Source organism: Eutrigla gurnardus (genome assembly GCF_963514095.1).
Source record: "Eutrigla gurnardus genome assembly, chromosome: 11".
Classification (NCBI taxonomy): domain Eukaryota; kingdom Metazoa; phylum Chordata; class Actinopteri; order Perciformes; family Triglidae; genus Eutrigla; species Eutrigla gurnardus.
The window spans coordinates 18247466-18264750 of NC_139925.1; the positions used below are offsets into that span (position 1 = coordinate 18247466).

General features: G+C 43.4%; 1 protein-coding gene across 1 annotated transcript; it reads right to left on the reverse strand.

The window, feature by feature from the left end:
• Positions 1-2623: 2623 nt before the first annotated feature.
• Positions 2624-15465, reverse strand: LOC311020497 (high-affinity choline transporter 1-like; the record flags this gene model as incomplete). The annotated part of the gene is made up of 8 exons (XM_084020547.1): positions 15229-15465; positions 9377-9490; positions 8311-8463; positions 7883-8031; positions 7065-7208; positions 5962-6115; positions 5524-5735; positions 2624-3247 (listed from the first exon to the last, which is right to left on the reverse strand). Coding segments are annotated over exons 1-8 (1734 nt in total), but the record flags the coding sequence as incomplete, so codon positions are not given.
• Positions 15466-17285: the final 1820 nt, after the last annotated feature.

The following is a 17285-nucleotide window of genomic DNA, read 5'->3' on the forward strand; positions in this document are numbered from 1 at the left end:
TATTCCTCACAGCGTTCAGGGGCGGAGCCACTGACGTCCGATAGGATCGCGAGAGAGAGAGAGCGAGTGAGAGGTGGCCGGGTACAGCCACCGGATGGAGCTATGTCCTTAGCGTCTGGAGCCGGAAACAGCTGGCGGTGGATACGTGTGGGGCGGTGTATGTGTGCGTGTGAGTTAGCGGAACACAAACAAAGAAAGGGAATGAATGCGCGCGCAATATTCTAAGGCTCAGGAGGCGTGTTACTATCACACGGGAGCCCGTTAATGAACTGGCGTTCATTCAGAGCTTGAGAGTGCTCCAACTGGGGACTCCATTGTTTTACTGGGGGACTTCAACGCTCACGTGGGTAACGACAGTGTTACCTGGAGGGGCGTGATTGGGAGGAACGGCCTCCCCGATCAAAACCCGAGTGGTGATCTGTTATTGGACTTCTGTGCTAGTCACGGTTTGTCCATAACGAACACCATGTTCAAGCATAAGGGTGTCCATCAGTGCACATGGCACCAGGACACCCTAGGCCGGAGGTCAATGATCGACTTTGTGGTCGTGTCATCTGACCTCCGGCCGTATGTCTTAGACACTCGGGTGAAGAGAGGGGCTGAGCTGTCAACTGATCACCACCTGGTGGTGAGTTACATTTACATTTACATTTAGGTCATTTAGCAGACGCTTTTGTCCAAAGCGACTTACAATAAGTACATTTGTCAAAAGAAGGAAACAAGGAAACCACAATGTATCATTGCTGATAAAGTAAGAGCTAAAAATAGAACAAGTGTTAGGTCCTCATCTGAGTAAACTAGTACTTCAAGAGCAACAGTGCTACGATCAGAGTGCTATAGGTAAGGTTTTTTTTTTGGGGGGGGGGGGGGGGAGTTGGATCCGCTGGCAGAGGAGGAAGCTGGACAGACTTGGCAGACCCAAACGTGTTGTGAGGGTCTGCTGGGAGCGCCTGGTGGAACCCTCTGTCAGGGAGGTCTTCAACTCCCACCTCCGGGAGAGCTTTGACCAGATCCCGAGGGAGGCTGGGGACATTGAGTCCGAATGGACCTTGTTCTCCGCTTCCATTGTGGACGCGGCTGTTCGAAGCTGTGGCCGTAACGTGGCAAGGCACCGGGGGTGGATGAGATCCGTCCTGAGTACCTCAAGTCTCTGGATGTTGTGGGGCTGTCTTGGTTTACACGTCTCTGCAACATCGCGTGGCATTCGGGGACAGTGCCTCTGGACTTGCAGACCGGGATGGTGGTCCCTCTATTCAAAAAGGGGGACCGGAGGGTGTGTTCCAACTATCGAGGGATCACACTCCTCAGCCTCCCTGGGAAAGTCTATTCCAGGGTACTGGAGAGGGGAATTCGGCCGATAGTCGAACCTCAGATTCAGGAGGAACAATGCGGTTTCCGTCCTGGCCGTGGAACACTGGACCAGCTCTATACCCTCCGCAGGGTGCTTGAGGGTTCATGGGAGTTTGCCCAACCAGTCCACATGTGTTCTGTGGACCTGGAGAAGGCATTCAACCGTGTCCCTCGTGGCATTCTGTGGGAGGTACTTCGGGAGTACGGGGTCGGGGGCCCTCTGCTAATGGCTGTTCGGTCCCTGTACGACCGGAGCAGGAGCTTGGTTCGCATTGCCGGCAGTAAGTCAGACCTGTTCCAGGTGCATGTTGGACTCTGGCAGGGCTGCCCTTTGTCACCGGTTCTGTTCATTATTTTTATGGACAGGATTTCTAGGCGCAGCCGTGGGCCAGAGGGGATCTGGTTCGGGAGCCACTGGATTTCATCCCTGCTCTTTGCAGATGATGTGGTCTTGTTGGCTCCTTTGAGCCAGGACCTCCAGCATGCCCTGGGCGGTTTGCAGCCGAGTGTGAAGCAGCTGGGATGAGGATTCCAAATCTGAAGCCATGGTTCTCGACCGGAAAAAGGTGGCTTGCTCCCTCCAGGTCAGGGGAGAGTTCCTGCCTCAAGTGGAGGAGTTTAAGTATCTTGGGATCTTGTTCACGAGTGAGGGAAGGATGGAACGTGAGATTGACAGGCGGATCGGTGCAGCGGCCGCAGTAATGCGGTCGCTGTATCGGCCCGTCGTGGTAGAGAGAGAGCTGAGCCGAAAGGCGAAGCTCTCGATTTACCGGCTAATCTACGTTCCTACCCTCACCTATGGTCATTAACTTTGGGTCGTGACCGAAAGAATAAGATCCCGGATACAAGCGGCCAAAATGAGCTTCCTCCGCAGGTGGCGGTCCCTTAGAGATAGGGTGAGGAGCTCCGTCACGCGGGAGGAGCTCAGAGTAGAGCCGCTGCTCCTCCACATCGAGAGGAGCCAGTTGAGGTGGCTCGGGCATCTGTACAGGATGCCCCCTGGATGCCTCCCTCGGGAGGTGTTCCAGGCATGCCCCACCGGGAGGAGACCCAGAGGAAGACCCAGGACACGCTGGAGTGACTATGTCACCCGGCTGGCCTGGGAACGTCTTGGGGTCCTCCCAGAGGAGCTAGGGGAAGTGTCCGGGGAGAGAGAAGTCTGGGCGTCCCTGCTCAGGCAGCTGCCTCCATGACCCGGCCCCGGATAAGCGGAAGACAATGGATGGATGGATGGATGGATGGATGGATGGATGGATGGATGGATGGATGTTCTGAAAGGTAATACATTGTTTAGTGTCCTATAGTATTCTTCATACAGTATGATGTAGTTTAGTGAACTTCCACATGTTGATTCCAGCATTGGATCGGAGACTCCACCTTCCTCATGCAGAGGTTGGGAGTTGAGGTTTTCATTGCTGCTGGGGAAATTTTCTGCTGTTGGTTTTTGTGGCGAGCCCTGGACTTTAACTTGATATACGTCCCACTTCTCAGGTAGGAGTCCCTTGTTAAAGAGCAGAAATGTCAGGTAGGAGACCAGCAATATGGTGAAAAAATTAATCAGCATACAGATTGTCCTGATGGGGGAATACTGAACATAGACATCGTCTTCAAGGGTGCATCCTGGGAAATGGATGGCAGCTGGTATCCCTAGCAAAGGCTCTCCACACAAAATCCTTGCAAGAAGCCCAACCAGGAAGCCCGCAGTGGCACCATAACCGTTGGATATTTTGATGAAAACCACACAGACCAGCTGTGGGAACATTATAATGTAGGCGATTTCTCCCCCCAGGATCCAGAACGCCATCACACCTGTGTGCAGAAAGGTGAATGATGTGCCGACCAGGCCGAAACAAACCACAGAAATACGAATCACCCACCGGATCTCATTCTCTGATGCCTACAATGAAAAAAAGTAGAAAAAGGTACAGTAAGGTAAGCAGCAACAGACTGAAAACACCTCAAGGGGAGCATCTTTGTTTCTTCTTTTAAATTGAAATGACATAAGGAAGCTCCCCCAATCATGCACTTGGTTAATTTATCAATAAAGAATTCAATTGTTCCAAAGGTGTGGAAATTGGCCTCAGTCACCCCAGTATATAAAGCTGGAGACAAGTCTGAGATGAATAATGAAAGAAAAATAATAAACTCCTTTACATCCTGTGCTGTTTGGGTTCGACCACACCACTCTGCTGAGACTACGTTGACCATGTTCATGGAAAAGAAATTAAGTGACAGCTAGATAAAAATGGATGTGTTGGTGCCGTATTCTTAGATTTAAAAAGAGCTTTCAACACCGTCAACCACATGGTGCTTCTATCTAAACTGTCCCGTTTAAATTTTTCTGCTATAGCTATATCATTGGTTTCATCATACATGTCACACAGAGAACAATGCACTGTGGTGGATGGTGCCAGCTCCGCTTATATGGGTTGTCCATTCGAGGTCCCCCAGGGGTCCATACTGGGGTCCATTTTATTTTCATTGTATATTAATGATTTACCTGATTACTGTTTACATGTGGATGTCCAGCTTTACGCTGATGACAGTCATTTTCACTAAAGCTAAAAATCCTGAGGAGGCAGCACGTGTGCTCTCAACAGCTCTTACACACATACAAACACACCATACTTTCTCACTCTGGTGAGCTAGCGCCACCCCCACTGAAAGATTTTATCAGATACAGACAGACTTGGACCACCGGAGCTGTTTTTAACAGGGACTGTGAAGTTCCCTTCAGAAAAACCTCCTTCAGCCAAAACGCCCTATCAAGTGCATTTTGGACATTACCCTCAACCATAAGGGGATGTCCCACTCTGGCCACCTTCAAGAGCTACCTGAAGTGGCTTAGAGCCAACCAAACGTGCAACCACCTCTAATTGCATGCTGTACCGTTTTCGCTCTATGTTTTAATGCATAATGATGAATTGTCTCTCTGTTTAAACCCATACTAATGAATCGTCCTGTCTTTCCTTTCTGTTTTCTTTTTTATATAACAATTTACAAACTGTATCTTCTATTTTGTAATACAACATCAATCTGCTTAATGGACTCCTTATGGAAATTAGCCCCCGGGCTACAATCTGGCACATTTACGTGTACTGCTGTACTTTAATGTGCATGGTCCTTAAATAAAACATTTAAAAAAAAAAAGAATCCTCGAAAACCAATCACTTTTGCAACTGACAGTTGTTTCCACTGATGCCGTTTGTTTAAAAGGCCTTTAAATATCATACACACCGAGACTGACTGCCACATTTCAATCTGTTCAATGATGGATTAGTGGTGCTACACCCAATGACCTTCCTCTCTCCACCTTTACCTTGGTCCTCAGGATCTTCTTGTATATTGTGAGGGACCGAGTCGGTTGCAATGAGGACAACAGATAGTAACTTCAAAAAAAGGGAGTTTTATTTACCCAAAATATACAGAAACAAAATTACTCAAATGAACATAAGGTCTGGGCCCATAAAAGAGGTCAAATTAACAGAACTGTACAAAAGTCAACTGAATAATCTAACAGAAGACAGAACAGAACAGAATTAAACAGACCTAACTAATGAACACAAGGGCGAACTTATATACTGGGTGGTCAGCCCATACTACCAAAAGAGGGGTTAACTTAACCCTAAACACAAAAGACCACAGCTAATTCCCAAACAAAACAACTTAGGAAAGGTAACTTATAGAATAAACACAGTCTATACATAACCAAACAAAACTGAAATTACTAATGATCTAAGGAAAATAATAAACATAACTAAACCACTAAACTTCCCCCCACGGTGCACCGGTCCTTGGGTTGGCCCAATTAGTGCTGCCTGTTATAAAAGGGTCGAGCTTGTGGGGGCGGATCCTTTTATCTGGAGGATCCCAGCAGCCGCACCAACAGCACCAGCAGCACCGGTAACTCAAAAGAACAAAAGAGAAATTAGAAACAATACTGAACAAAAGCTAACTAAACATGTGTGCTCAAATAGAAACTAATGTACTGTCAAATAATAAAGTATATTGTATACAACCAAAACCTGTGTGAGTTATTTCAATATTTAAATGTTAACCTATTGAATGTATAATGCCCATAAACAAAATATGGTAACAAATATAGAAACATGGTGTATAGTGTGAGTGTAGGTGCAAAGGGCTACTACCCTTGTATCATGGCTGTGTGGCCACGACTGTGGCCATCACATATATATTCGAGGAGTAGATGGAGGCGGCAGCCAGCAGGGCAGAGTCAGTTGATGACATCACGGCGGCAGCCACGGCTCCGATGCCGACGACGGAGATGTAGGTCGGGGTCAGGTGCTGCAGGGAGAGCGGTAAAATCAAACCTGTCTGACCTCGCTCAAACAGAGGCGGCGAACCATACGAGGTCATGTTCCAGTCTAGGGAACAGAGAAGGTACGAGATGAATTAGGCAAACTGATACATCGGGTGTGTCAGGTGTGTTTACTACAATACATTGTGTGTAAAATGTTGGAAAAGCCACAAAAGAATATGGTGATGACGACGACTACACGCTCAATGTATTAGTATACAGAAGCACCTACTGCCACATAGTCAATCAAGTTTAAAGGTTGGTAAGTTGAAAGGTATTTAACGAAACTTTACCCGTTGATGCAGCCACTGCCCCAACGATGACAGGAGGGATTCCAAACGTGGGTATGAGAAACGCTGCAGCGTAACATCGCAGCTTAGCTGTGGCCGAGGAAGAGGCCGATAATGTCCTCTGGTGGAAGTCCTGGAAACCGAGGTCTCCTATACTCTTGAAGGGGATGAGAAATATCACATCAATAGAGGTAGATGGGATTTTTTTTAATGTCTCGTTAGTTGGGTGTTTTAGAAGACGGGTGAAGATCAGTACATGATATGTCAAAATGAATAACACTGATAATGGCTGCATTCAATTTAGGTGAGGGTTTGGTATTGTACATGCTGCCTCACTGGAGAGGCTTCCTGGGACCCTTAATAGGGCAGAGGCATCGCTGGTGTTAGTTGTTTCACCTATGCCTTTTCTGCTATAATAAGTCAAAACATCTGCTGTGAATAAAAAAAAATTCTGATTTAATACAAAAAATAGGGCAGCCATCATGAAACATTGAAAATGTGATTAAATGTTTCCCTTTAGGTTTGTTTTGTTTTTTACTCAAACGAAATGTAATAGTATGTTATTTTCAGGACATATGTATGTTGCAACAGATATTAAAAAAAAGGAAAGAAAGAAAGAAAGAAAATAGATTTCCATTTGTACTTTAAGGTCCACAGTTACACGGTGGGGTTAAACTCACTGAGGTAAGTCCTTAATTTAATACATAACAAGCTAGCCTCTAAAGTTACTCCACGTATAACACTACCATTGTTAGGCAAACACTGCTGGTCTACATGATTCACAATAATAGGTCAGAATATACATTTAAACCACTGAACAATGCAAAATCATAAATGAAATGAAACACAAATGTATTTTTAATAGAACGTACGGACATACAATTATTTTGGTGATCAACATCCCTGCCTCCAACTACTCACCCCTCCCCCCGCATTTCTTATTATCTAACCAGACTCGCCATTATCCTTCCACCAATCGGACACCTTTGCGCTTTGCCACAGGCTTGACTCTACCGGCTCATCCTCATTCCCCAAACATTACAGTCAGTATTTGGCCTCCATGCTTCGACTCATACGAATTACCATAACACTTTTCATTGCCTTACCAGTAGCAAAAAGAGATCAAGCCACAACCAGGCTTTGTCTGCCGTCAGAGTGCCGACCCAGGGAGGCTGGAAGGTGTGGTTGAAAGATGTGGTGGTGATGTCAACAGAGCTGGGACTGATGAGGAGGAAAGGGACGCACAGCCACTGAGGAGAGAGAGGCACACCATAGGTACACTTAGAAGTAGAGCATGTTTCCATGGCCACCACTACTATCTCATGCAACTGGGAAATGAAGCAATGTACCTATCTCAAGTAAAAGTCTGAGCAAATAACTTCAGATGATGTTATTGTGATGTTAGTGATGTTATTTTAACAGCAAGCCCTCAATGAAAGGTACTATTGAATTGCATTATGGGAAATGTAGGATCTAGCATTTTTGGTGCTTGACCCAGACAAGGGAATAAAAGAAATGACATATCTGCCTCTGATTATTTGATATTCAACTATTTACTTTTAAAACTTCTTTCTTTTTTCTTTTTTTGGATGAGCAATTCTGAATTGAAAGGATTCCCCTTTAACACACAGTTTGACAAATAAAGAATGACAACGAAACAATACTATTTCCAACCAATTATATTCCTGTACTTAAGGTTGGATAATTCAGTCTACCGCCACGCTAGCATCTCTGTGAAGCTGCATGTGGGTATTATGGTGCTTAGAGGAATTTGCCTATTAGTTCTAAGCAACACAACGTACAGCTGAGACCAATGGGCACATCTAGCTCTGCAGCTAATGACGATTGGGACACAAAATGAAATGGCATGGAACAGGATCTGCTGCGAATTCAAAAATAACTTTGATGTGATTGACCAAATTACTGAGGTGACAAAAATGAGAGTGAGCTGTATGACGTCTGTGTAGGCCACAGAGTAGAGACCTCCCAGCAGGGTGTAGGTGACGGCCACGACAGCAGAAATCCAGATGCACACACCGTAGGACAAATCCAGGATCACACTCATGGTTACTCCTATATGAAACATACATGCAGTTGCCACACATGCTTAAAACACACAGTATACGCACACATGTAGAGATACATTCAATAACAAAAACAGAGCCAATCACAGAGCAAACTAAAAAAGGGAATAACAGCATTTTGGCTGAGGAAGTACACGATCACAAATGCTGTAATGACACACACACACACACACATACACACACACACACACACACACACACACACAGTATGCACATAGAGACACACACATGTTCATACTGATCAAGATGTAGTTTGATAAATTGTTACCCAAGCTCAGCGTTGAGGTCACCCAAATAATTTCTGACATCAGCGGTGCCACAGACAGAAGTCCACTCAGTCCGTTTCCATACTTGATCTGGAAAGGGTCCATCATGGTCACATACTTCCAGTTTCTCATCGGCTCAGCAAAGAAAGTGACACCTTGAAAACAACAGTCGAAGTGTTTTGCAGTTTTAATTCCACAGCACCTTTAAAGGTTAAATCTTCCATTTGAGGACTTTATTGTAATCATCACTCCATGTATCCATTCCCTCGAACCAGCCAGCATCAAGTTGCAGGCTGTTATTGCTTTTGGGGGTTCAATGGCTCCTTGGACACTTTTGTTCCTTAATGTGATGGCTTTTTATGTTGAAATGGGATTTTAAGGATACACAGGGAAATGTTTCTCAGCCAAAGTGGGTTTTTTTAAGAAGAGAAATAATGGGCACAAATCTGTTATGGTTGCATTGAGCCAAAAAGGGACCATAAAGTGTTGCTTTTTAGCTGGAAAAAAGCCAAAAGAAGACTATCCAATCATTTAGAGTATGTTTTTCTATTTGAACAAAGACATTTTTGTACCCTTGTCACGTGTATTTCACATAATCCTCTGTGCAGTTGATATGTGAGCAAGATAGTCCAAGTTCTCTTCTGCAAAGTTATCCTTTTTCTATCAGGTCTGACCAACACACTTGACCAAAATGAGTGGTTTCTTCTTCATCATATCCAAGATTAAATAATTCCACTTTGAACATCACATTTTCTGGTAACTGACAGTTTGCCAGGAAATAGATGCAACCCAACCCAACCTTTCTACCTACATTGTAACACTTCAAGCCTAACACAGTGGATCCAAAGTTCTAAATGTGTATGTATGTAATGCATGTTTAGCAATCACAATGCACAAGAGGTGTCCTAAACAAGTTGAATGTTCTGAATAAAATTGTAACAGTGAGTTGACGATTAACTCTTCGAGGAGTTGAAGTGTTGAAGCTGAAGTCAAAGTTCAGTTTAAGCAGCTGAAATGTCAATTAATGTGAAACATTTAAAAGCAAGAGTTGAAAAGAGAGAATCGAACCAACAATGAAGGCCAACGTTGCTGCCAGTGGCATCACAGCCCAAATCAGCCCTAACTTCGGATCATACACCGTCTCAGCTGTGCCGATGATGAAGGTCCCGCCAACCCAAGTAGCTGCATGATGCACAGAGAGAGAGAGCACAGTTCATTCTCACGTTTTCAGAAATCATTTGATGCACTCAAATTTCCTGTTTACAAACATTAAAGGCCATATTAAAATGCATATCATCATCACAATAATAACCGATCACTCATCATCATAAACAAGGGTGTAACAACAGTTGGTGGTCTACTTTAAGGGAGATACATATTCATGTCAAATCGGAGAGACATGCAAAGAAACAGTCTTTTCTATTTCTACATAAGTCAAAAGAGTTCTGATAATCAGGACGAGAACCCCTAAAGTAAGCTTTACCGCAAACCTTTCCTATACTGCTTGACATTGAATGTGAATGGAATAAATACATTTATACTTCAAAATGAAAGCATTACATGCATTGCATTCATTATAACATGTTACATTATATGAAAACTTGCTTCCGGCTTTGCTACAGTGCAGACGCTTTTCCTCTTTGCTCTCACCCCTGCCTGCGATTTTCTGCTATTTTTTGCTATCTGCTTCTCCTCAATAAGAAACAAAGAGCAGCAGCTCCTGGATATTTACAAAACCAGTGGGATTATATTTTCTTTGAGATAAAACGGGCATTTTTCAATATTTTTACGACTTCCTCAATGCTACGCGAGGAGGCCTACCAAACAAGATAAGCCTGAGCCTGCTAAAGGTAATTAGCAGAAGATGCCTCCCTTCTCTACGGAAGATTACCATAAACTCCTACAGAAGATTTTACTGCTGGAAACAAAAATGAATCGGTTAGAAGTAAATGTAGAAGTGAATGGACTTTGTGGGAACAACACCACTCTAGCACTGACTCAAAACAGTGGACAGGAGCATGCTAGAACCCAGCTAAGTAGCAATAATGCTATGAAGAAACGGAAGGATCCTGTACACGGTAATAAATCTACCAGCGATAATCCTCCCTGGAACACACTTGGTGCGAAGCCAAAGAGAAGACCATTTCCCTGTGACATGGGAGAACGGATATCTGGCAGGACCCAGCGCCCCGATATCTGTGATCTGACCGGCTGGCCTGCGTTACCATCTCCATCCAGGCACAGCGCCTCCTCAACCCCACTGCCTCGTAGGACACAGCAGCGGACAGCTGGGGAGAGGAGAGCTACCAAGAAACCTCCCCAGCAAACAACTGTTCAACTAAAGAACAGGTTTGCTCCACTGCTGCAGGACCATGGATCCCCCTCTGACTGCATGGATAACCCCCCACCACCACGCAGCAGGGTAAGACCTGCTAACTTAAAGCCACAGAGAAAGCTAACGACAGGGCCTGAAAATCTGATTGTGGGTGACTTTTCTGTAAAAGATATGAAAAGCAGTAATAACATCAAAGTACTCTGCTTTCCGAAGGATACGGTGTCTGATTTGGAAAAAAGAATCCTGGAAATTGTGGCTGCACACCCAACTGTGAAAAATATCATTCTGCACATTGGATTTAATGACATTGAAAAACAACAATCAACAGAGTTGAGAGAGGACTTCAACAAACTCTTTGAAACAGTCAGCTCTGTGAATGCTGAGGTTTTCATCAGTGGCCCTCTGCCCCCGACCGGGAGAGGAGCTGAGACATTCAGTAGACTGTTCTGGCTCAACAAATGGCTCTCAACTGCATCTCTTGCTCGCCCAATGCATTTTATTGACAATTTCCGCTTTCTCTGGGACCGCAGGCATCTTTTTAAGACAAACGGACTTTGCCTAAATAAGCTAGGGGCAAAGCTATTCATCACCAACATGTCTTACTGCCTGCGTCATCCATCTGTCGCCAAGGACAAGAGACGAGAGGAACCAACAAAGAGGGAAGACGAAACACAGATTATCAGAAACGTCGAAGGAGGACTGAATGTGGATCTCTCCCCCACCCCCCCCAAATCTCCATCCAGGTCTTCATCATTCTCCCTCCCTCCAATAAACCTTTCTCTCCCCTCCTCCCCCTTGGAGTTCCAAGAGCTACCCCCACCTACCCCCCGCCCTTCTCAGATTATCAACAACGTCGAAGGAGGACTGAATGTGGATCCCTCCCCCACCCCTCCCAAATCCCAATCCAGGTCTTCGTCATTCTCCCTCCCTCCAATAAACCTTTCTCTCCCCTCCTCCCCCTTGGAATTCCAGGAGCTACCCCCACCTACCCCCCGCCCTACTCAGACCCCCTCTCCCAAGGCTGCAACTAAGTCACCAAAACTCAAGACCCCCTCTTCCAAAGCTGCAACGAAGTCACCAAAATCCAAGATCCCCTCTTCCAAAGCTGCAACTAAGTCACCAAAACTCAAGACCCCCTCTTCCAAAGCTGCAACGAAGTCACCAAAATCCAAGACCTCCTCTCTCAAAGCTGCAACTAAGTCACTAAAATCCAAGACCTCCAAGACTCTTCCCTTTTGGCCACCCCCTCCCCACCCTGACAGCAGCCCTGAATATTACTGAGGCAGAAAAGGGTTCAGCAGTAGACCGCATTATCAGCTGGACCCAAGGTCGCCTACATCAAAACATGGCACCTTCTGCATTCCTGTTGTGACTACTAAGAGAGTAAACATTGGGAAACTTGAACACACTGCTAACCTAAACAATCTCATTCCTGTTCTCTCAAAATCAAAGTCAACCTCAAAGCCTGTCAATAACACCATCAGGATGGGTCTGCTAAATGTAAGGTCTCTTAATAACAAATCATTTTTAGTCAATGATTTTATTACCACTTCTAAACTTGATTTTATGTTTTTAACTGAAACATGGCTAGAACAAAATAACAATGCAAGCATTCTGATCGAGACAGCACCCCCCAACTATAATTTTATTGATGTTTGTAGATCTGGGAAAAGAGGTGGAGGGGTTGCTGCTATATTTAAAAATACATTTCAGGGGAAACAGATGTCCCTTGGTGTTTTTCCATCATTCGAATATCTTTGTGCTGTGTTGAAATGCTCTCCCAGAGTTCTCCTGTTAATTATTTACAGGCCACCTAAATATTCGTCAAATTTTTTCGATGATTTTACTGAATTATTGTCTAGCATCTCCACTGATTTTGACTGCCTAGTTATAACCGGTGACTTTAATTTTCATATTGATGATTTGAATGACAAGGGTGCAAAAGAACTTTTTAATATTCTAGACACATTTGACCTTTCTCAACATGTGAAAGAGGCTACTCATTGTAAGGGACACACCCTGGACCTGATTATCACAAAAGGTCTCAATGTTTCTGATGTTTTTGTGACTGATCCTTCATTGTCTGATCACTTCTGTGTTTTCTTTAATATTTCTTTCATTCCTGACACACAAACAGAATCAAATAAGGTCAAAAAGCGGTACATCAATGAACATGCCAATGTACTCTTTAAAAATGCCATTTCCTCGTTACCACCTCTAAACCCATGTCATGCTGATGATCTTGTAAACATCTTTAATTCCAAAATTCTGAATGTCATAGATGTCATTGCACCTGCTACGGTTAAAACAATTTCTGGTAAGCAAAAGGCACCCTGGAGAAAAGCTGCTGTTGTGACAGCCCAGAGAAGAGAGTGCAGGAAGGCTGAACGAATCTGGCGGAGTACTAAACTTCATATTCACCATGACATCTATAAAGAGAGCCTCCGGGCCTACAATTTAGTCTTAAAAAGTGCGAGAGAAACATACTTCTCCAATATCATAAACAACAACACTAATAAGGCGAAAACCCTATTTGCAACTGTTGACAGACTGACCAACCCCCCAACACAAATACCAGCTAAACTCCATTCCACGCAGAAATGCAATGAGTTTGCATTCTTTTATACTAATAAAATTGAAGGCATCAGACGCGCCATCAATATCTCAAACAAAAAAGTTGGATCACCACCCTGTTCAGGCAAAAGTAACACAGCAATGATGGCAAGCTTTAATGCCATAGACTCTAAAACTCTAGTGGAAACGGTGACAAATCTAAAATCATCCACCTGCTGCCTTGATGCTTTACCTACCAACTTTTTTAAGAATGTTTTTGACTGCCTATCAATAGACGTATTGCAAATAGTTAATAACTCCATTCAATCAGGCAATTTCCCAAAGGCCTTCAAAACTGCAGTCATTAAACCTCTTCTAAAAAAGCGGAGCCTAGATGCCTCTATTATCAACAACTACAGACCAATTTCAAATCTACCCTTCATAAGTAAAATAATTGAGAAAGTTGTCCTCCAACAACTAAATCACTTCCTGGCTTCAACTGGCTGCCACAACAACTTCCAGTCAGGATTTCGACCTTTTCATAGCACCGAGACGGCCCTTATTAAAGTTGTAAATGACATCCGTCTTAACACAGACTCTGGCAAAACTTCAATATTAATGCTATTAGACCTCAGTGCTGCATTTGACACTGTCGACCACTCAATACTCTTGGACAGGTTGGAAAACTGGGTGGGGCTCTCAGGCACAGTCTTAAACTGGTTCAAGTCATATCTACAAGATAGGAAAAATTTTGTTTCCATTGGCGACTTTGTATCAGAACCTACCAATGTAACGTGTGGAGTCCCCCAAGGTTCAATCTTGGGGCCAACTTTATTCAACATCTACATGCTCCCACTAGGACAAATCATGCAAAATAATAACATTGACCACCATTGCTATGCCGATGACACCCAAATCTATGTAGCACTATCACCAAACGACTATCGCCCCATAGATCTTCTGTGCCAGTGCATTGAGCAAGTCAAAGACTGGATGTGCCAAAACTTCCTACAACTAAATGAGGACAAAACTGAGATAATTGTTTTTGGTGCTAAAAAAGAAAGGTTTAAAGTAATTCAACACCTTCACTCTCTGTCCCTGAAAACCTCAAACAAAGCCAGAAATCTTGGGGTTATTATGGATTCTGATTTACATTTCGACAGTCACGTTAAATCAGTAACAAAATCAGCCTACTATCACCTAAAAAATGTAGCAAGACTTAGAGGGCTCATGTCAGCTCAAGACTTAGAAAAACTTGTACATGCCTTTATTACTAGTAGGCTAGACTACTGTAATGGTCTCCTTGCAGGTCTTCCGAAAAAAACTGTCAGGCAGCTACAGCTTGTTCAGAACGCTGCTGCTAGAGTTCTTACAAAGACCAAAAAATGTGAGCACATTACACCAATTCTTAAATCCTTACATTGGCTCCCTGTATGTCAGAGGATTGATTTCAAAATCCTCCTGCTCACATATAAATCACTACATGGTCTAGGACCGAAGTATATCACTGATATGCTCCCACTACATAAGCCTTCTAGACCACTAAGATCTTCTGAGACCAATCTGTTAGTGATTCCCAGAGTAAACAACAATCACGGGAGAGCATCATTTAGTCACTATGCAACAAATGGCTGGAATAAACTTCCTGAAGATGTAAGACTTGCCCCAACTCTGACAACTTTTAAAACTAGACTGAAAACTGTTATGTTCACCATAGCTTTCTGCTAAATCTTTTAATGTCTGCACTGTTTTTAATTATTGCAAATATGTTTTTATTCTATTTTCTTTCTGTAATGCATTTTTAAAATTTTTATTATTTTCTTTTAATTCTTCTATTTTTCTTTTCTTTTTTTTCTTCTCACTTTGTTTTATGATGTGAAGCACTTTGAGTCTGCCTTGTGTATGAAATGTGCTATACAAATAAAGTTGCCTTGCCTTGCCTTGCCTATATCATGCATTTAAGAGGCAGTTTTATATTGAGATAATATGTGCCTGCAGGTTACAGCTGCTGCAGTGCAGCACACAGACTCACCGGTTGTGGTGAAGATTCCCATCACCAAGTTGATGTCTCTGTTCCCCAGTAGGGCCATGTCTGCATGGCCTGCCTGCGTCCTGTTTTCATCCCTTTTGGATTTGATGGAAGCCCAGATGCCGATGCCAAGCACCAGCACGTAGAATATGATGGTCGCTATGAGTCCCGGGATGTTGATAGCCATGCTGACTGCATGCAGAGGAGCAGCACAGAGCGCACAGTGAAGACAGCAGCCAGTCTGTTTTCTTTACGCACTGAACTGGTTAAACCTAACTAAGTTACTGTATTCTGTCTGTCTTGTTAAATGATGTGTGGAGGGTGTGGCTACCAGAGAAGCCTCAGGTTGAGTGACAAGCTAAGCTGCAGCTTTGCATTGTCTCCAGAAATCTGTTGGCAAACAGGAGGAGAAAAACAGATGATAAACCATCAATTTACATTCCCTTTGGCAGCTCACAGTGATGCAGCTCCCCCAGTCCTTCATGGTGATGTGGAAGACTTTTACTTCATGTTTAAGAAAACTATAACACACCAAAATAAAAAAAATGGGGGTTGTATCTTCAAATGTTTAAAATTGTTTTATATTCAAGGTTGGTTTACCATCCCTAAATAACAAAATGCTGTATAAACATATGTGTTGTAAACATAAATTATGTTATATTGCCCCCAAATCCTTTCAAATGTGAAAGTTGTCAAATATGTTCCTTGTTCAAATTAAACATTTTCAAAATTGGGGGCTCCTTAGATATATTTAGAGATTTGGAAGAGCTGAAAGATCAGGGAATGTAAGAAAAGAGAACAGAAGATCACACACCTGTAAAGTTGAGTGGATGGACGTGTCAGTCATGGAATCTCAATATTCTCTTGTTACATGCATAGTGTCTTTTCAAAATAAACTTCCGTCATAGGAAGTAAGGTTTCACGTCGATTCATGTGAAGCAAATGACGTCTTGTTTGTGACCTTGCCTCGCTTAGAGAAGCTTAATCCTTCATAGTTTTGCTACTCAGCCAATGTTCGCGGGTCTGGTGGACCCACAGCATTATTGGCTCAATCAATACAGCCATAAAAATGTAAATATACTTAACCGATGTTTACTTCATCTCAATTAAAGCCAATATACACTGTGTGCACAATTATAAAGCAAGTTGTATTGTTGAGGATTTATGTTATTATTTCAACAACTACAGTGCTCTCAGTCAAAGTAAAAGTGAGATTTTGGCTTTCTTAGGAGAATATCTATGTGTGCACAATTATGGACAACTATTAGTGTGCAGAATTATGATGCAACTAAATGAAAAATGAAAGTAACCATGCAAGTTAGATGTGACAAAACAGTATCAAACCCATTCCCTGTTACCAATGGGTTCAAACAAGGTGGAATATTGTCACCTGTCCTTTTTAACCTGTATATGGATGGTCTGAGAATAAAAGAGTGTAAGACTGGATGTATGGTTGACGATCAACGTTTTGTGCAGCAGCAATCACAGCCTCCCAGACACAGTTCAGAGAGGTGGACTGTTCATTGTAAATCCCCCGTTTAAGAAGACCCACCAGTTCTCAATAGGGTTTAGGTCAGGTCATTATTAGGTCATTATTCTCTCATCTTTAAGGCCTTTACTGGCTAACCAAGCAGTGGAGTACTTCCATGCATGGGATGGAGCGTTGTTGTGGATTAAAATCATGGTCTTCTTGAAAGATGCAGACTTTTTTCTGTAACGCTGCTGGAGGAAAGTATCTTCTAAAAACTGGCAGTAGCTTTGAGAGTTGATTTTGAGTCCATCTTCAACATGAAAACAAATTGGCTCATCCTTAATACCAGCCCATACCAGTACCCCACCTCCACCTTGCTGGCGTCTGAGTCAAGGTGGAGCGATGTGCCCATTATTGATCCATCCATCTGGTCCGTCAAGAGTCACTCTCATCTCATCAGTCCATAAAACCTTTGAAAAATCCGTCTTCAGATATTCTTGGCCCAGTGTTGACGTTTCAATGTATATCGTGTGTCTTGTTCAGTGGTGGTCGGGTTTCGGCCTTCCTTTCCTTGGCCATGTCTCTGAGT